Raw genomic sequence first — 20844 nt, 5'->3', positions numbered from 1 at the left:
GGCACTGAAAACTACTCCCCTGTTGGCCACACCTACCTTTAGTCCACTGAAATCCCAATTCCTATGTAATGTCTGTTCATTCGCTATTTTCTTGGTGCGCCTCCCTGACTATGTGTTTTACTTATCAAAACTGGATCACCTCGTTTAGAAGCTCAAGTCAAACATAATATCATATAAAGCTTTTCTCTCAACTCTCCTGTCCTCCCTCATACCCAAGAAATAGCTGATCCCTCATGTACAGTCCCATCATGCTTAAAAAAAAACAACAACAAAAAACAATGAAAAGTGAAATTGTGAACCTTGTTTGCTTCTTTTTAGTTTCCATTCCCAGTTTACCCTGCAGTTATAGCTTTATATCTCCCGAGTAAATAAATACCTGGGAGTAGAATTGCTGGGTCGTATCACATGTCTGTTGATTTTAGATCAGATGATGGAAACTGTGCAACATTATCGAGTGTCTGAGTTTTCTTTTCCTTAAGGAATGTTGAGATTTTGTGTTTTGAGTGGCTGTTAAATTGTAGATCGCCTTGAACTTTTTGAAGTCTGTTTGTATGATTTTAGGGTGGGTTCAACCTTTACTGTAGGCTAGCTGAGCCCTTCTGAGCTCTCTATTGAATGATCTGGTCCTAAACAAGGTGTATTCTCCCTGGGTGGTCAGAACTGGAATGTCTCCCAGCCCTGTATGAACTTTACAGCTTAAAACCCTGCCAGTTATTCTTTGGCGGGCATTGTGGGGTCTCACCATATATGTACACACAGCTTAGTATTCATGCAGACTCCAGGGGAACCTGGAAGGTTTCTAGAGCTCTTTCTCTGTATCTTCTGCCTCTGATACTCCTCCACAAATGGTCACTTATAGTTTCCTGAACTTTAATCTTTTTTTCCTCAACGTACTGAGAGTGCCAAACTATGTTTGGGTTCTCCCGTCCTACATGGTAGTCTGAAAAGTGACTTCTATCAGAAAACTTTGTTTTTCTTCAGTCAGGATCACAGTTGGTTGTTAACTAATGTTGTGGTAATCATTTTATAATATATATATATATATCTATCAAATCATGTTTTATTGCTTAATATCATAGTGTTCTATGCCAGTTATACCTTACTAAAATCAGAGGAAAAAAGATTTGAAAATCTGGAATGAGATCTTCATTATCATTATCAAACATTTATTATATGCCTCCTATTTGTATAGGGTGCTAAGCAGGGATAAGCTAGCTGCTCATGAAGAGAGAACTGTTTAAAGGTAATGTTGATAAAAAGCAGATGCCAAGTGAACGAATGATTCCCCAAAGTGGTACTAGCAGCTAGGGGAATGTGCTAGGTTGTCAGGGGAAGTTTTGCTTGCAGGACTCGAGCTATACTTGTGAGGAAAGCCCAGACTTAGGTTAGTTACCTTGACAGGAGAAATAGTGCATGATCAGCTGTACTCCTGAAGTTCCTGTCCATCCTGTCCACCTCCCAGATCCATTCGGTTATCTACCACATTAGTATTTTCTTCAGCTGGCCTTGAATGTATTTGAGATCTCCTACACAGCAGAGGCTGTTGCAATAAATGCCTGCTGAATTTAATTGTGTGGTGGCAGTTTTCTGTGTCACCTTGTTTAGCCCTCCAAAGCACAGTTGACATAAATTAGAGGCAATTTTTTTTTCTTTTACGACATCCTTTGTAATTTTTATGACCTATTTCTGAGTACTGTAGTTTGAGTTTTGATTTTTGTCAGTTTGATGGGAATCTGCTTCCTCAAGGCTGTGGGAAGTTTGATTAATAGTTGACCTACCCTATGGAAGTTTTATTGCCCCGTGGGGGCTGCTTGTTGACAAGAATGCCTTACATTCATTAGAATGGAGACCTGAGAAACTGTACTTTTAATTAATGAAAAATATGTTAGTAAAACAAAACTCTGGAATGGGCTTGATTTCATTTTTCCTACTTTTTTTAATGATACTGGACTTGATGTTACTACTTGAGGTAAAGATACAGCAGTTTGGAGATGTAGAGAAGAGAATCCATTTTAAATTAGAGATACCTGGGTTGTATCTAGTCTCTCCTTTTCACAGTCACTTTGGAAAAGCTGCTTTTCAAGTCCCTTTTTATGCTTTTGTGTGTATAAAATGAGAAAAACAAGTGAGCGTGTTCTTAATAAGTTGCGGTTGTTATTATCTAGGCTTCTGAATTATTAAACATAATCTGCCTCTACTGGATATTATGTCCAGAGAAGTAGTATGTCCATATTTAGTTCACTAAATATGTGGATTCTCTTGTAATCTGTTTTATTTCTCCAAATCCAGTAGTAATGTCCCCACCTTAACTTCTGATTTTAGTAATAAGTCATCTTTTTTTCTTAGTTTTTTCAACTTTATTAGTTTCTGAAGAACTGATTTGCTTTCATTGATTTTTTTTTCTCTGTTCTCTATTTTGCTCATATCCAGTCTTTATTATCTCCTTCTTTCTGTTGGTTTTGAGTTTAGTTTGCTCCTTTTTCTAGTTTCTTAAGGTGTAAAATTAGGTTATAGATTTGAGATCTTTCTTCCTATTCAGTGTAAGCATTTTAGCTGTAAATCTTCCTATAGGCACTGCATTTACTTTATCCCATGATGTTGTGTCTTCATTTTCATCAGTCTCAAAGTATTTTCTAATTTCCCTTTGGGTTTTCTCTGACCTGTTGGTTAAGCGATGTTTAATTTCCACATTTGTGAATTTTCTAGTTTGCCTTTTATGATTGACGTCTACTTTTACTAAATTGTAGTGAGAATAAGATACTTTGTATGATTTCAGTCTTTTGAAATTCACTGAGATATTTTTCTGTCCAGATAGATGTTCTGTCCTGGAGAATGTTCCTGTGCATTTGAGAAAGAACATGTATTGTGCTGCTGCTGGGTGGAGTGTTCGTATTTATTTTAGGTCTAAATGGTGTATAGTGTTTAGATTCTTTCTTTCCCTTCTGAACTTCTGTCTGGTTCTCTCGATGACGGAAGTAGGATATTGAAATTCCCAGCTGTTATGATAGAATTGTTTCTCCCTTCAGTTTGGCCAGTATTTGCTTCATATATTTGTGGTGTATCTGTTTGTAATTGTGGTACTCTTCTGGCTGAATTGACCCTTTTATTACATGTACAGATCTTCCTTGACCTAAATGGGATTTTACCCCAGTAAATCCATTGCAAATTGAAAATATTAAGTTGGAAATGCATTTAGTTTACCAAACATCAAAGTTTAGCTCATCCTACCTTAAATGTGCTCAGAACACTTACATTAGCCTACAGTTGGGCAAAATCATGTAACAGCATATTTTATAATAAAGTGTTGAATAGCTCATGTAATTTATCGAATACTGTACTGAAAGTGAAAAGCAGAATGGTTGTACAGGTACAGGATTTTTTTTTAAAGTTTATTTATTTTGAGAGAGAGAGAGCACAAGTGGAAAGGAACAGAGAGAGAGGGAAGGAGAGAATCCCAAGCAGGCTGCTTACTCAGGCAGGAATTGATCTCACAACTGCAAGATTATGACCTGAGCCAAAATCCAGAGTCTGTTGCTTAACTGACTGAGCCACCCAGGTTCCCCAGGTACAGAATTTTTGTAAGTGTATCAGTTGTTTACCCTTGGGATCTCCTGGCTGATTGGGAGCTGTACTTCCTGCCTCTGTCCAACATCACAAGATTATCATACTGTATCTCTAGCCTGGAGAAAGATCAGATTTGAAGTAAGGTTTCTACTGAATGCGTAGCACTTTCACATCATTGTAAAGTTGGAAAAACTAAGTCAAGTCATTTTAAGTTGAGGATTGTCTGTAATGTCCTTTGTCGTCTTCTTAACACCTTGCTGTGTTTAATTGCTGGTTGTATGGAAGGTCTCTTTCCATCCTTTCAGGGTCTTTGGATCTAAAGTAAGTCTCCTATAGAAAACTTTGAAATGGAATCATATTCTTAAAAAATCCATTCTGACAGTGTTTGCCTTTGATTGGAGTGTTTAATTGAGTGATATTTAAAGTGATTACTGATAAAGAAGGACTTCTGCCATTTTGCTGTTAGTTTTCTGTGTGGCATATCTTTTTGTCCCTCAGTTCTTCCATTAACACCTTCTTTTGTGTTTGGTTTTTTGTGATGTACCATTCTGATTCCTTTCTCTTTTCATTTTCTGTATGTTATTTTCTTAGTGGTTGCCTTGAGGAGTGCATTTAACATCTTATACTCACAACAACCTGAATGCATTAAAAAACAATTGAGCTTCAATAGTATATAAAAAGTATGTTCCTGTACATATCTGTCCCTCCCTTTTTATGTTCTTATTGTGACACATTACATCTTCATACATTGTATGCCCAACACATAGCTTTATAATTACTATTTTAGGCATTAGTCTTTTAAATCACATAGGTAAAAAGGTGGATTTTTGAACCAAAACTAAAGCACTGCTGGCTTTATATTTACTTGTGTAGCTACCTTTATCATTTTTCTTTTATTTCTTTGTAAGACTGGATTATTCTCTATTGTCTTTCTGTTTCTTCACAAAGGAGTCCTTTTAGGGGTTCTGGTAGTTAAGGTCTACTTGCAAGAAATTCTCTCAACTTTCATTGGTTTGGAAATCTCTTAATTTCTCCTTTATTTTTGAAGGATAATTTTTCTGGGTATAGAATTCTTGGTTGACATTTTTTCTTTCGGCACTTGAGATATGTCGTCCCACTGCCTCTGGCCTCCATGGTTTTTGATGAGAAATTGGCTGCTAATCTTACTGAGGATCCCTTGTTGTATATGATGTGTCACTTTTCCTGCAGCTCTCAAGACTCTTTGTCTTTCGGTAGTTTGAATATAATGTATCATGGTATGAATCTTTTAAAATTCTATTTGGAATTTTCTGACCTTAAGTGGATGGTTAGATTTATGTCTTTATCAGATTAGGGACATTTTCAACCATTATTTGTTATTTTTTCTGCTTCCTTCTCTTGCCTTGCCTTTGGGACTCTCACTGTACATGTTGTTATGCATGGTAGTGTTCCACAAGTCTCTTAAACTGTGCTCCTTTTTCTTTGCTCTTTTTTCTTTCTCCTTCTCAGACTATACATTTAATAAAGTCACATATGAACAATGATCATAGACTATTAATTTGCTGAGTTTTAGTGGACCGCAGTCTATTAGTTATTTGATGTAGTATACTCTATGCATTGACATAGGCCATGTCCCTGTGGTAGAGGATAAAATAGCATTGCGTACCAATTTTGGCACTTAAGGTGTCTGCCTAGAAGTGCACGAGTAACTCCCCCTTGTGGTTTACAGGCCAGAGTCAATCACATGGCCATACCTATTTTAAGTGCCCGGGAATGAAGAATAGAATATTTCCCAGTAGCTTGAATGCCAACCAGGAATGTGTACAATGCAGTGGTACCTGTCTCTGACAAGCCTCTATTACTAAGCAGAGATGACAATTCTCAGTATGCTTTTATTATCTCCTTTTAAAAAAGGCTATGATAAAGCTGTCTGAAAAGACGTTTCTGCTGCCACTGTCCCAAGTCCTTCCTTGTGTCCTTTTCTTTTTTAATTTTTTTACTGTTTATTTATTTTTGAGAGAGAGGCAGAGTGCAAATAGGGGAGGGGCAGAGAGAGAGGGAGACACAGAATCCGAAGCAGGCTCCAAGCTGTCAGCACAGAGCCTCACGTGGGACTCGAACCCACAAACCACAAGATCATGACCTGAGCCGAAGTCAGATGCTTAACTGATTGAGCCACCAGACGCCCCATTCCTTGTGTACTCTTACTGACAGCCTCCTAATTAATCTACAGATTCTACTCCCTCTCCCCACTCCATCCGCAGTCCATTCTTGAGCATCCATTCTCATATTTTTTCTGCAAAGGTTTTTGTTAGTCTCCTTAATTCTCTAGTAGTTGTCAGTGTCCTAGGATCTGGAATTGAAGCCACAGGCTCACTCCTTTACTTACCAGCTCTGTGACCATGAGCAAAAGCTTTAGTTCCTTTTCTGGAAAAGGGGGAAAAATGATGCCTGTCTCAAAGGATTATTAACATGTGGCATTTGAGATAATGTGTGCAGAACATTTTGTACACTCATGCATAGTAAATGCTCGATTTATTGCTATTTTTCCTGACATTCAGTGCTCTATATCATCTAGTGGTATTGTTCCAGCTTCATCTTCTATGATTCCCTTCCAGAAGTCTGATACTGTACACTCAAATTATTGTTGAACTACAAGTAATAGTATTTTTATCAGAAATTTAGTTTTTTTATTAATATAATTTTTAACACTTTTTACTTAATTTTGAAGAACATATAGAAACTTCTGTGTGAAATATATCTCTAGTTTTATAATGGGAGTCATTGAGGACTCAGGATTTACTTAAATTTGCTTTAAAGTTCTTATAATACTTCAGCTCTCTAATAAATGAGAGTATTTGCATAAAGGAAAATAGAGGGCTTCCAGTTTGAAGATGGTAGTAAGGTTTTTTTCAACCTTTCTTTTGCAAGTAACCAACAAAATAACAAGTTGAAGTGCAGTTTTTATCTTTAATGACAGTTAGAGGCATCTTTAACCCTTGAGCTAACGATTGGATGAGAAAGAATAAATGACTAAGGAAGAATGTGAAACCCAAGAGCCTAAGGTTAGTTAATAATACTGATAAGAAGCAGCTTGTTTGAGTCCCATAAATACAGAGAACAAACTAATGGTTACCAAATGGGGGTGGTGTTGAGGGGATAGGCAAAATGGGGGAAGGGGAGTGGCGGGAACAGGCTTCCAGTTATGGAATGAATAAGTCACGGAGATAAAACTTAGAGTCTGGGAATATAGTAAGTGGCATTGTGATAGCATCGTATAGTGACAGATGGTAGTCACACTTGGGGTGTGCATGGCGTAATACATAGACCTACTGAATCACTCTTGTACACCTGAAACTAATGAAACATTGTGTATCAACTAAACTTCAATCTAAAAAAAAATAGAAGAAAAAAGAAAAAGAAAACCAACTTGTTTGATCTTCAAAACCGTGGAAAGACCCAGGAATTAGATGTAGTAGTACCATAGAATATAGGAGTGAACCAGGGGCCATAAACAGGGGGGTTGTTTTAAAAAATTGAATCAGGAGTGAGGAATTTTATGTTTCCGCATCACAAGTGACAGGAAGTATATTGTCTGATAAGCCAGAGGGATTCCAGACACAGAGTAGGGCAAGGGTGAGCTGCTAAACTAAAGATGGGGATTAAACGAAAGTTGTCACACTGAACGTTAGGATGGTGAGCCTTTGTCCCCTGCTTGGCTCTAGACTTCGAGCTTCTATGCTTGACACCCCAGGCGGCATTGAGGGATCCTTCCTGGGAAAATTAAATCACTCCAGAAAGATGACCGAAAAGGCCCTGATATTTGAAGATCTCAACAAAAATGCCAGCTGGCCTCTACCAGTTGAAAAGCCCAACTTGAACACACAGAGCTTGTAATCAGAGCTGGTAATTTTTCTTGTTAACCTGTTGAACACATAATGGACACACCTAGGAATTGTTAGGCATCTTAGAGCTTCCAGTGTAAAAGAGAGAGACACAACAGAAAAAAGGAAACTAAAAGGAAATAGACAATAGGGAACAAAAACGCTTTGAGGAAATGAAAATTCGCAACCTCAGACAGGTGTAATCTAATTAAAAGAAGAAAACTGGTGTGCAAGAAAAAAGGGGAGGTGGGTGACAGTGTTTCTGGGATGAAATCTCAAAAGCAGAAATTTCAAATTCAATGAAGCTTTGGAAGAAACGGTTGAGGAGCTCTCCAGGTGAGAGGGGAAGAAAGGAGAATTAGAGGTTCATATGAGGTCCAGTATCTAATCTTGTAGGAGCTCCAGAAAGAGAAGACAGAAGTGGGGAATCTTATTAGTATGTTAAGGAAACAAAACATGTAAATTTCCCAGACCTAACCTAAAGACTGTTTGTTAGTAGCTTGTTTGGTGCAAACAATGATAAGTCCACATACTTGTTAAAAAAGTACACTGTTCTCAGATTTTATAACTCCCTGGAAATCAAAGGAAGGACACTCCTAAGAACTTCCTGATGGGGAAAAACAGATCAAAAATAGTCTTTGAACAAGAATGTCATTGAACTTGACAACCACACATTAGAGTCTAAAAAACATTGGCAGAAAGCCTTTAAAATGCTGAAAGAAATAAATCCATTTGAGCTCTTGTTAAGGAATTTGTCAGTATAAGAGTCTAATGGTAAACTCTGAACCCATCTCCCACATTCACAAGTTATCATTATCTCTCAGGTTATCATACTTATGTATGCTTTGAGTATTTTCGAGCATATTTCAGATACTGTGTCATTTCAACCTCAAATAGTTTTATCAGCAACAAGTAGACATTTTAAAGAAACAACGCTGTAATACTATTATATCTAACAAAATTAGTAATTTATTAATATCAGTCTCCATTTTAATGCAGAGCTATCTTTTTAGGAATTTGTTCAAACCAGGATCTATTGCATTTGGTGGATATGTGTTAAGTTTGTACTTTTTACCTGCCTACTGGTGTATGCACTTACTAATTTTGTTCCCTGCATCTGTTATTTTGATAGGGATCACAAAATTGTGATTAAAAAAATTTTTTTAATGTTTATTTATGTTTGAGAGAGATAGTGCACAAGCGTGGGAGCGACAGAGAGAGAGGGAGACACTGAATCTGAAGCAGGCTCCAGGCTCTGAGCTGTCAGCACAGAGCCCGGTGTGGGGCTAGAATCATGACCCATGAGATCATGGGTCTCATGATCTCTGAGCTGAAGTCGGACGCTTAACCAACTGAGCCACCCAGACACCCCCAAAATTGTGATTTTTAAAAAACTCTACCATTTGTGCTGCATTCTGTAGCTGTCATTATATAAAGAAAAACTTTATTTCATTATCTATTTGATGTTTACCCTGAAGTATAGTCTACAAGAAGAAAGAATAGATGGTTGATTCTTTCCCTTTTCTTATAGTAACCAGTTGTGTCCTAAGAACTTCCAGACACAACCAACTAATGAGTGCTTTTCGTCTTGTTGTAAATGCAGGGGTTTTTACATTTTTGAGTTTTAACCAATTGCAGTCATTCTTTTTGATCAGATTGTCACATCGTTAGTCTGTCAGAGAGCCCGTAAAAATGGTGTTATTTAAATGGCATCCTTGCTTGTCAGATCCAAGGCTCGTCTTAGCAATTCTTTGCCCCTGTCTTGGAGTAAGTCAACTCTCCAAAGACCTTTGACTTCTTTCTGTGCAAAATAATATTTTGAAGACTGACTTGATGCTGATTGTTATTGGTTATACTTGCTTTTAGGACTTTTTAGTGCACAGAGATAAAAAGTAAATTTTAGAAAGAGGAAAAGATACTGTGAGTTAATACTGATATTGTTAATTCAAATTAAAGATTAAGATAAAAGTTAAAAGTTTTTAAAAGCTTTAAAATTTTTTAAAGTTTTAAAAGTTACAGTTTCACTTCTCTAGTTTTATGTTTGTATATTTTCTCTTATTGATAATCTTGGTTCCTAATAATGTAAACATAATCACTTACTTGATTTATCCTTTTGTGTACAGAGTGACTCCAAAATAATAACCACTATTATTATAACAGTATTATTACTGAATACAATTTGATTTTTGTCCGTAGGAAGTTTCCCATTAAGGATGCACAAACTACTGTGTTTCAAAGTTACTTGAAATAATTCTTATTTGTGCTGCTAGCTTGATGTACAGTTAGGTTCGTTTCTTTTCTGTTTTTAGAGATTGGTTATTGCCAATTTTAATTTGGTTTATTACATAAAATATTTTCATGTCCCAAAGTTTAAAAAAATGTGGCATTCTTTACCCTGTATTCTGTCTTCCCCCGTAGATAACCATTTTCATTTTAGTTTTGGCTCTTCTTTCATTTTTAAATTTAGCACATGTGTATGAACATTTGTTATTTCCTTCCCTGTCGTATGAATGTAGCAGATTATATACATTGTTGTGCACCTTGATTTTTCTCACTTAACAACAGACCCCGGAGATCGTTCCAAGGAGTCTAGAGAGTTCTTCCACCTTTCCTTTTTTTTTGGGGGGGGGGGGTGGGGGGCTGCATAATATTTTATTCTTGTGATACATATTTTGATTGTAACAGTCTTGTGATGTAATAAATTGCTTTGCATGTGCGTCATCTTGTGTTGCGATATGCAGCCTAAAAATTTCTACCCAAATACCCATTCAAGTGTCAAAGACATATTGGACTTGAGAATTGCTCGGTTCTTCCACATAACACCTTTCCAGGAACCCACAAGAATATGTAACCCCAGCAAGAGGAATAAAAAAATAAAGGCTCATAGGAAAGAAGCAAAGAAGTCATCAGGATGATGACAAAGGAAATTATCAGGATAATACTTTGCAATAGACTTAGTCACTAGGGCATTGGGCACCAGGAGAGATGTGGGGCGGGGGGAGGAAATAATAGTTTATTGTGACAGGTTTGACCACATAGAAGACTATATTGAGAGTTGTTTTTGTCAAAGCTGTTAAGGAGTCTGAGAAAACTTAGGTATAAGTTTAAAGAAGACCAAGTAAATGAAAGTATGCAGTAAAGTTCACTTCAGGAAAATTAACAAGCTATTTAAGTTAATACTTACATAGAACTGAATACTTCTTGACCCAGAAGTAAAGATTATTTAATCATCGTAATGAAAACATTTTTGTGTACTTAGGAGGATGGGGAAAAATGGAGAATAAGCATGGGAAGTTAGTAGATAATGTCTAAATAATGATGCTGAAGCAGCATGAATGTATTGTGGGAAAACATCCAGGTAATTAGAAGAAGGTAATAGCTAAAAACTGAAGCTGGTTGTGTCCTCACAAAAAAACAAAAACAAAAAAAACCTGTTTTTTCCCCTTTGTCATAAGCTTTCTAGCACTATTGGTTTAAATGGTGTGTATGTAGTACTTTGAAAAATAACTTTAAAACTAGACATATGTGGAGAATGTCTCAGGAGATGCATTAGTGTGTGTGTGTGTGTGTGTGTGTGTGTGTGTGTGTGTGTGAGAGAGAGAGATTAGCAGTCCATATAGGAGTTCTGTAAACTAATAACTCATGGTGTCTTTCTTAGTAGCTGTCACAGCAAGCATGTTAATTAAATCTGAACCTGTGTGGTGTAACATTAACCAGTTTAGCCATTCAGACGTACACAAGGAGTCAGATATTCCAGGTCATGGCAGTCACAGACCAGGGTAAAGTACCGCCAAGCTTCTATATGGAAAATAACTTAAAACCAGAAAGCAGAAAAAGTATCAATTTTTACCAAGCCAGGAACCTTAAAAGCTGTTGAATGTTAGACTGTTTACACATAATTTTAATAGTGTAGGTGACTGAAGGGGGAGAAATGGCAGGCTCATTGTTGCCAAGGGTAAGTGATAGCTGGTAGCAAGAGAAGAGACAGCTATTAAATCCCAGCACAGGAATTGAGAAAGAATGGTCCCATGCATGCAGAGATAAAGATCCCAGAACTATCGTGGGTTCCTTTTGAGGGGTCGTGTGTGGCGGCTCAATTATGTTGCCATTGATCTAGTCACCTCTCGTGTAGCAGGGAGCTACCAGGTGTAGCCATTTTGCCATTTATTACCAAGTTTTATGGGAAACATTTCCTGTCACATCCCTGAATTGACCTTAATTCTGATACATAACCCAAAGGACAGAGGAACGAGGATGTTGTGTGGCATAAGGTAAGATGAGGTGAGGATTTGGATCCCTTTGGACATGCAGTAGGTAGAAACGTTGTGTATCCCCCAAAGTCGCCCACCTCGGAAAGGGCCATCAGTCATTTAAAAATGTCTATTGGTTCTCTTGAGAATTTGCTTTGTTTTTTTCCTTTAGATTCTTTGCTCTTCTCCCCAACACTAGTTACATTGGTTAAACCCCTTTGTCTAACTGCTTACTCTGCTACAATGGAATTGAAGTCCATTTTTCATTTGAGAACTTCAGGGATTAATGCCTGATTTGTAAGTTTGATTGTGTTTACTCTGATTGGGTATAGATGAGTCACAGAGTGGAGGAGAATTCATATCTTTCTCTTTAATCCTGTATATTTGTATTTTTTTTAGAGGAAGTCCACAAATGAAGGGGACACCCCATTTTAAGGAAGAACAGTGTGCTCCAGCATTAAATTTAGAAATGAAGAAAATACTGGATTTGCAAGCACCCATCATGAGGTATAGTACCTTGGTTAAATTTAGCATTTTGTGATGACAGTATACAATGTAGTTGATTAATCACATGATCAGTAAGAAAGTTTATTTCATTTTTTTCACTGAGAATAATTTTTTTTTTTAGCTCTAAATGCTTGATTAACCCCTAGATGGTACATTATTATACTTCAGTTATTTATTAAATATATAAAGCCCATAAATTGAGTATACCAACTATAATTTTTTTCAGAAATTTATCTTTTTTGGTAAGATCTAGAATTGTTTGAATGATACAGCATAGTTACTTGATACTGATAAAAATCACAGAAGTTGAGGAAAAGAGAAAGTGGCTTTGTTTCTAATACCTTCTCTTAAGTTTTTGGAAAATATTTATGTACTTGGAAGAAAGTTAAGCTTTCTGATCTAAGTATGAATAAAGGTTTTGTGTTAAGGCCAGAATTACCAAAATATAAAAAATTATTTTATATCCATTGGCAGAAAATATAAGTGTATGTATAATTTGGCCTTATTTCCTTAATTCATATTTGACATTCTAGTTGTCTGATGTGTGGGTCTTGTTAAAAGTACATTTTTTAACATAAAGTTTTCACTATAACGGTATTTTTTGTTTCTTTTTTAACAAAGAGTTCTTTTTAACTGAATTCAGAGTTAAAACTGGCCTTCAAGAACCTTTTGCTGTTATTGTGCCCAGACGTATACAATTATGAAATTATAACGGTGATATTCCAGCCTTCTTTGCATCAAAATGGCCAGTAGTCCTTATCTCTAATAAGATTTGCTTTAAAAAATGATAAGAAATATTAGCGAAAGAAGTATTGTAATTCAAAATTCATTTTGTTAGGAGTCATTAAAATCTTCTTGTCAAAATGTCTGCAAATAATTTCTTATGAAAATAAATATTGATAAATTAGATTATATAAAAGTTAAAAAAAACTGGGGGGAAAAATCCACCATAAGTATGATCAGAGGAAAACATAAACAATGAAAACAAGGAAATATACTTCCAGTGAATACCACAAAGTCCAATTTTTACAGTATGTGAAGACTTCTTATAGCACGAAAAAGACAGTAGAACAAATGGACACAGAATATAAACAATTTCTTTTTGTTGTCTACATTTCAGTTAATATATTACATAATCTCCTTTAGGAGAGTAAATAAGTGACTTACACATGTGAACAGTTAGGTAAAATACTGTTTGGGGGGGAGATCAGGGATATGAACTTTATACATTGGTGGTGGGAGTGTAAATTTATACAGTATTTATGGAAATTAATTAAGCAATGTCTATCAAAGTTACATAAGCTCATGGTCTTTGTGCAGCATGTCTGTTGTTAGGAATTACTCATACAAATATAGTAATTCAGATGACATGCTTACAGGGTTTTTCATTGTTTATAATAGCAAAAGATCAAAAACCACCTAAATGTCAATCAGTAGGGAGCTGGTTAAAAAGCTTTTCTTACCTTCTGCACAGTGGGGACAGTATGCATCTGTAGAAACAATGAGGGCACTCTTTACTGAAGAAACTTCCCAAATGTGTTGTTGGGTGAAAAAAGCAAGGTGTACTCTATAATAATGCTAATATTTGTTTTTAACGTTTATTTATTTTTGAGAGACAGAGAGCGTGAGTGGAGGAGGGGCAGGGAGAGAGGGAGACACAGAATCCCGAGCAGGTTCCAGGCTCCCAGCTGTCAGCACAGAGCTCAAAGCAGGGCTCGAACTCACAAAGCACGAGATCATGACCTGAGCCAAACAAAGTCTGATGCTTAACCGACTGAGCCACCCAGGCACCTCAATATTTGTTTTTAAAAGGGAGCTGGTAGTGTTAAAATATGTATTGTTCTTGAAAAATGTATAAGAAACAGTATGAGAACTGACCGGCTAGGCCACAGGTTTGGGAAAAAGACTTTTTACTGTGTAGTCTCATTAAATATTGAATTATATGGATGGTGATATATGAATATATTGAACTATCTAAATGTACTACCAATGTTTTTCAATTCTTCTGAGTCACAGTTCTAATAAAAGGCTATTTTCACCATTAGTTTTGTTAGAATACAGTACAGATACTGGTATACATTAAAAAAATAAAATTGTATGCAAGCGGCTGGCTATTGTGTTGCCGTGTTTAGTCCATCTTTTTATGTATTTTCTTCAGAGAAAAAGAATGTTGTTTTATTCTTGTTATTTGCATCAGTGTGATCCGGGTTACAAAGGATTGAGTTTAAGTTATGATCACCTTGGTCAGAAAGGCACTCTTGACCGCAGATGTTATTTCAGTACGGAGATTCTTTTTAAGAATGTAACTTGCGACGTAAGGAATTTGGAATGTCTCTGGGTACAAGCTAGATGGACCTGTACAGACACGGCTCTCTACCTATATCCGGCGGCAGACCGTATGGATCATGGGGATGGGATAGAAAAAGAGGCTTTAAAAAAAGAAATCCTGTCATCTTGTACAAGTTTAACTTGTCAGGTGCTAAGTGGTTTTGTTTGTTTTAGTCAGGCGCTAGTTTTCAATACACACTACAAATTTAGGTGATAGGAAATCTCTAAGGTTTATCTTGAAACTTCAGAAAAATAATTGCTTTTCAGAGCAGTATTATTATTAGCACCTGTAATGCATACTTGTTGGAAATGTGATTGGATATCCTATGTGATTTTGCATTGAGGGAGAAGACACAGTATTTGGACTTTGTAACCAACTATCTTCCTGCTCGCCACCAAAAATAGAAGTCCTGTGAAATTAGAGATAATAGTTAGAACTTCTGCTTGTAGGCATAATATGGCAAATATGCCATCTTTTAATTTTTGCTTGAAGAAAGAATAGGATTAATGGTCAGAGGATAGAGAATGTTTAGAAGGTGAAAAGTACTGATACGATCTGTAATTAAACCCTTAGTCTGTTTCTAACTAATAGCAGGTAATAAATACTAGTAAATACCACAGTTTATTCCTTATCTTCCTCTATTCCAGGTACTTAGGAAAACCGTATGTAGTATATAGTATTTAATATTTGTTAGGTATTAAATATATTTACATATTTGAGAATTGGTGATTATGAATGATATGTCCCATTAAGAATATTTGATTAATCAGAAATGCTAATCTATGTTTTAAATGTTTTTTTAATTTAATTTTATTTATTTTGAGAGAGAGAGTGCACACCTGAGTGGGGGAAGGGTGGAGAGGGAGAGAGAGAATCCCAAGCAGGCTCCATGCTCAGCACAGAGCCTGACGCGAGGCTCTGTCCCACAACCCTGGGATCGTGACCTGAGCCAGAAATCAAGAGTCAGACACTTAACCGACTGAACCACCTAGGTGCCCCATCTGCTTTCAAGATGATACTATTCTTCTAAGGTCCTAAATTAAGGGGCGGGGTGGGGAGGGGACGGAGAGGCACCTCGGGCATATCAGTTAGCTGTTAAAAAGCCCATGAAGTCAATGATTGGAGAGGCTCTCTGAGGACATAACTTAGAGTATATTTATGTATATTTTGTGTGTATTTATACCCAGGAGTGATTTTTCAAAATACTTAAAAACCAGTGCAGCATGAAAAGACCTGTCACAGTGATTATCGGTAAAGAATCCTGATATCCCCTTATTCCAGGAATTAATCTTTAATTGTTAGATCTTTGTAACACTAGCAGTCAGTGGGCACATAGTTGTGTGGTGTGGAGCAAGGCCTGTTTACTAACTTTAGGGAAGTACTCCGTATTTTAACAACTGACCTCAGCCTTTGTTTTAATGAGTTTATTTACTTCAGTTGAATGAGGAGGATCTATCTTTTCCTGTGGATTCTTTGTCATATTTACCATAGTTATTGTAAAGTCATTATCTTTTAATTCCAACATCAGGATTGACCAAATCTATTTATATTGATTGATTTTTCTCTCGACCCTGGGTCACGTTTTCCTGTCCCCACACATCTGGTCATTTTTGTCCTAGCGCTGGGGATGACAAAGTAGAGATTCTGAATTCTGTTAACTTTGTCAGAAGAGTGCTGAGTTTTGCCTAGTAGGTGGTTAAATTCCTGCAGGGTAACCTTGATCTTGCTCCTAACTGTCATATGCAGTGATTCTTCTAGGGAAATAGGAACAGGGGAGAGGGAGAATATAGTTGGAAAAAACCTAGGCTGACTCCTGCTGAATGAAAATCACTGGTAAGCCAGTGACTACTCCACTAAATTGCTTCTGTTGACATGTAGCAGCAGATGTAAAACCTAAAGTTTTTATTCTCTGCTTATTCCATGCTACATGCAAATGTTGCACTAACATACAAATTTGAAAGGGAAGAATATATAGTATTTCAAAAAGTGAACTTTCTGTAAACTCAGTTGATTACGAATGTTCTTCTCTTTTTAATATTTTTGTAGTTGGGAAGAAAACAGTTCTTCAGTGTCTGAAATTCTTGGTGAATGAGTCCTTGAGCTCAGCTTTTAAAGGATTGAAGGTTTATTTAAGAATTAAAACATTAAAAACATCTCTTCCACCATTATGGATTAAAATATTTCTGAAATATACTCTTCTTAAGTATGAAAAGAATTTTAATAGTATTAATATAATAGGGAGTATATATTATGGACACCACATTTTTAACTTTTTCATTTCTTTCTTACATTTGCATTTTTTGTAGCATTTGATACTCTTAAGTACTTTTTCCATCCATCTATTCCCTTGGCTTTTTTATATCAATTTCCTCTGGTTCCCCTGGTTCTCTTTCTTCCTCTATGCCAGTGCCTTTGCATTGTTATTCTTGGATTCCCTTTCCTCTCTCCTTTTCTCCCCTTTTTCCTCCTCCCACAAACATTGCGTGCCATACATAACTAGCACTGCCTTAGGGGCTGGGCACATAATTATTTGCCATTAGGTAAGTAAATGTTAAATCTCTTTGTAAATAGTGTGGAGATCATACTCCGTAATTCTCACTGAAATCAGCTGAGAGGTCTTCTGAAAGGAGAAACTATTGTTTTCACCCCAGAATCGCCAGCACAGAACATGGCACCTGTCGTGGAGCATGGGTTTATAAATACTTGTATGAATGAACAACACGAGGCTCAACAATACTCAGAACTGTGAGCTCCAGTAAAGTAGCGTCTAGTCAAATGAAGTTCCATGAATTTCAGTTAGTTCAAAGGGAGCAAAGTTAAGAAATACGTTCTTCTGTCACAGTAGCCATATTTGAGGTATGCAGTCACTACATGTAGCTGCTGCTTACCATGTTTGATAACACATTTCCATCACTGTCTGAGAAGGTTCTGGTGGCCAGGGCTAGAGGATTATTACCTCTGTACTTTATGGCTCCAGACTGTCAGCCTGTCATAAGTTGTTCTTTTTATGGTTTCTGTGCCTTTGTCCTTTCTTGTCATTTATCGTCTTTCATCTTTGAATTTACTGTTTGGGTATTTCTAGTTTTAACCAAGTTGATCAAGTTCATGACTGTGGCTGCGCATAGTCTTGTATTTCATCCAGAATTTCGGGTTCTAGATTAAATTATACAAAGATGAAGCTACTAGATACCTAAATTGTAGATAAATGACAGTTTTGTAAGTGGTTTCATGATCCACTGTATATGAACATTCTCCAGAGCCATTACATTCATACTCCTTGCTTTCCCAGTGTGCTCTCCTAAAGTTCATTGATTCTAAATTGCTTACTTCCCTATAGTTTGCAGTCCATGCTCGAGGATCTCCTCGTTGCTACTTCTGATGGACTTCTTCATCTTATTCACTGGGAAGGAATGACAAACGGAAGGAAAGCTATTAATCTTTGCACAGTACCCTTTTCAGTAGATCTGCAGTCGTCTAGAGGTAGGTATACTTTCTGCATGGGGTGGAGCCAGGTGTTTATTTTTGATATAATCTGGTTAGATATTTTTATGGATGGGCAGTGATTTTTTTTCCTTTGGAATTAATTATGCAAGGGGGGGGAGAGAGAGAGAGAGAGAGTGAGAGTGTGTGTGTGTAGGAAGGAATAGTTTAATGGTTTGGTGTTGTTAGGTCATTATTTTTGCCCTTTTAACTGTCCTTATAGGGTTTGCAAAGAGAAATGTGAGGGAGTTATTTACTGTATTTATATTCGTATTTCATGTACTTATGTTTTCATCAGCAGGTTCATTCCTGGGTTTTGCAGATGTGCACATCAGAGACATGGAATACTGTGCCACACTTGATGGATTTGCTGTTGTGTTTAACGATGGTAAAATTGGATTTATTACTCCGGTGTCAAGTAGATTTACTGCAGAGGTATGACTGACTTTGGAGTGTTTATTTTCTCTATTTTGCATTTGCCAGTTTTGGTTTTTGCTATTAAATCCCACTGCCACTTCCCTTATTTAGTATTTTAGGGTTATGTTAACTAATTTGTAAATCAAAATGATACATGTATTATACTTAAAAATAATACAAGGAGACAAATAACTCTATTAGATGTGCTGAAGAAAAATGATAGTTCCTTCCCTCTTTCTTGCACTCTTCACACTCAATTTCTATTCTCAGAGACAACGACTTTGTTTTTCTTTACTGGTTATTTTGCAGTTTATCTCCACAGCTCTGAGTATTTAATTTTTAGTTTTTAGCTGGTTGATTGACTCCTTCTGTAGAAAAAGTTCATTTGCTTCTCTGTTCCTACTGCACTCATCTATTCTTCGTGTCTTCCTAATACAGTTATTTTGATTTCAATTAGATTACTGTTCATTGTTGATATTGTTACTGCTATATAAAACCTGTTAGTACCTGAGCCATGGATGCTGTGATCATTTTTTCTTTCCTGCAGGTTTCCCTCCCACGGGGAATTAATAATTATTCTTTATGTTTATTTACTTTTTATGTACTTACCAGTAACTCAACCCTAGACTGTCTGCTGGTTGTGTAAATATCCTCTCAATTCCTTCAGGCACATTAGATGTTCTGTTTGTTTCATCTTCTTTGAAGTAATTTCTCTTGGAACCTTCTGGCTTGCTCCAAACTGGGCTGCTGGCTCACTATACCTTTAACACAGTTGTATTTTGGGGCTGTCCATCATCCTGAGGATTTCCTTAATGCCTTTATTTGAAAGAGCTCTTTCCATGGTTTATGGTTAATTAATATATGTTTAGTTAATACATGAATTTGGTTGCGGTGACAGAGACCCAAAATAAAAATTTGGACTCACTGAAATCTGTGGGTTTTGCTGGGTTTGGTTGACCCTTATCTTCATAGGGTGAGCTGACTGGATTGTTTCCTCCCCTCCCCTCTCTGTATCTGGTGCTCATTGGAAGAGAGTCTGCAGTCCTTTCCAGAGAATACGTACCTGGCCGTCCCAGTAGTCTTGGATTTAAGTTATAGACGTGTTAAATTAGAGGGTCCATATTCACTTACCCATGTTTTCAGTGTGGTCCAGAAACCACTAGGGTTGTTTTTTGTTTTGTTTTTCTCCAAAGAAAAAAATCTCCATTTTTCTGTTGGAGTGAAGGTGGGATATTTCTTAGCTGTTGAGTTTGGGAAGGTACTGTGGGACCGCCCAGCTGCTGCTTCTACAGGCTGTGAACCAGTCCCACTGCTTGTGGTTCAGTCTTTCTGAGAAAGCTCAGTCCCCAGGCCTTCTGTGTGCCCTACAGTGTAAATTTAGCTGTTTCTCTAAGTTAAGGATTCTACTCATCCATGTGCTTCCTAGCTTCTAAAACTTAATGATTCTACCTCCTCACCCATTCTTTTTCCTTGCAAGTTTGTGCTTTTTGAAAAAAATCTTTGCTGCTATAAAGTTGGGGATTTAAGAGTCAGAGAAGCTAGATATTCAGTCTGCTCTCTGACTGAAAAAGATTTTAAGTTCTCAAGGGCATATTTTCTACAATGTCAGCTTTAATATTCCTAAAACTGTTTTCCACTATCATCTTTACTCAAATAATGAAGTACTAAACAGTACATTTGTGGTAACATGTCAATACATAAGAATAAAAATGAGCTTTTGGAGAATAATTTTTTTACAAGGTATATTTGTAAATTATGTTTGGGATTTAAATGTTTTTTTTTGAAAACAAAAATCCCAGAACTGAAAAAGTAACTCATTTCTGATGATCAGCTTTTACTAATTTTCTTAGTATTTGGTTAAAGAAAATTTTCCAGTAAATTAAGAAGAATTTAAAAAATAATGAAAAGCAGATGGACATTATTAAATAAGTTAGAAAATACAAATTACAGGAAAAGAATACATATGTGTATTACTGGTAATTAGGAAATACACTGATGACATGTTTATGTTAGGCATTATTTAAGTGCTTTGTAAAAATTGTTTGACATTTTTTGATGCATTTAACAGATGTCTTAAAATATGTCAGATTATGTCACTCCTCTGCTCAGAACCCTTCAGTGGGTTTAGATAATTAGGACAAAACCTGCCGAAGACAACTAGAAAAGCTGGAGGAAAAATACTTTTAAATGTGCCTGAGACTGTAAAGATTGATCGGGTGACGGAGGCATAGGCCCAGTGAGCTAAGCCTGGTGTTTGAGGCTATGGTGAGCGTGAACAGCAGGGCTGTGTGTGGTGATGTGGATGGGTCTCACAGACACTCTGAGTGAAAGCAGCTAGGCACAAAGGAATGTGTGCTATGATTTTATTTTACGTAAAATTAAAGGAAAATAAAAACATAGGCCATTCTAAATTAGAGTTTGTATGGATGCATGT

General features: G+C 36.5%; 1 protein-coding gene across 6 annotated transcripts in view; it reads left to right on the top strand.

Annotated features, from left to right (window-relative positions):
• Positions 1 to 20844, top strand: part of RIC1 (RIC1 homolog, RAB6A GEF complex partner 1) — a 141500-nt gene that overhangs the window by 75955 nt on the left and 44701 nt on the right. For 4 of the 6 annotated variants that reach the window (XR_006195934.1, XM_042913335.1, XM_042913336.1 and 1 more), the window contains exons 4-6: positions 12077 to 12184; positions 17851 to 17993; positions 18292 to 18428. Coding sequence is in view for 5 of the 6 variants with exons in the window: in XM_042913335.1 (XP_042769269.1) it covers positions 12077 to 12184; positions 17851 to 17993; positions 18292 to 18428 (388 nt within the window). In the remaining variant the exon portion in view is untranslated. The remainder of the gene's footprint in view (positions 1 to 12076; positions 12185 to 17850; positions 17994 to 18291; positions 18429 to 20844) is intronic. The other 2 variants (XM_042913334.1, XM_042913333.1) reach the window with 2 other exon arrangements.

Source organism: Panthera leo, chromosome D4, assembly GCF_018350215.1.
Source record: "Panthera leo isolate Ple1 chromosome D4, P.leo_Ple1_pat1.1, whole genome shotgun sequence".
NCBI lineage: Eukaryota > Metazoa > Chordata > Mammalia > Carnivora > Felidae > Panthera > Panthera leo.
This window is presented reverse-complemented; position numbering and strand designations above follow the sequence as displayed.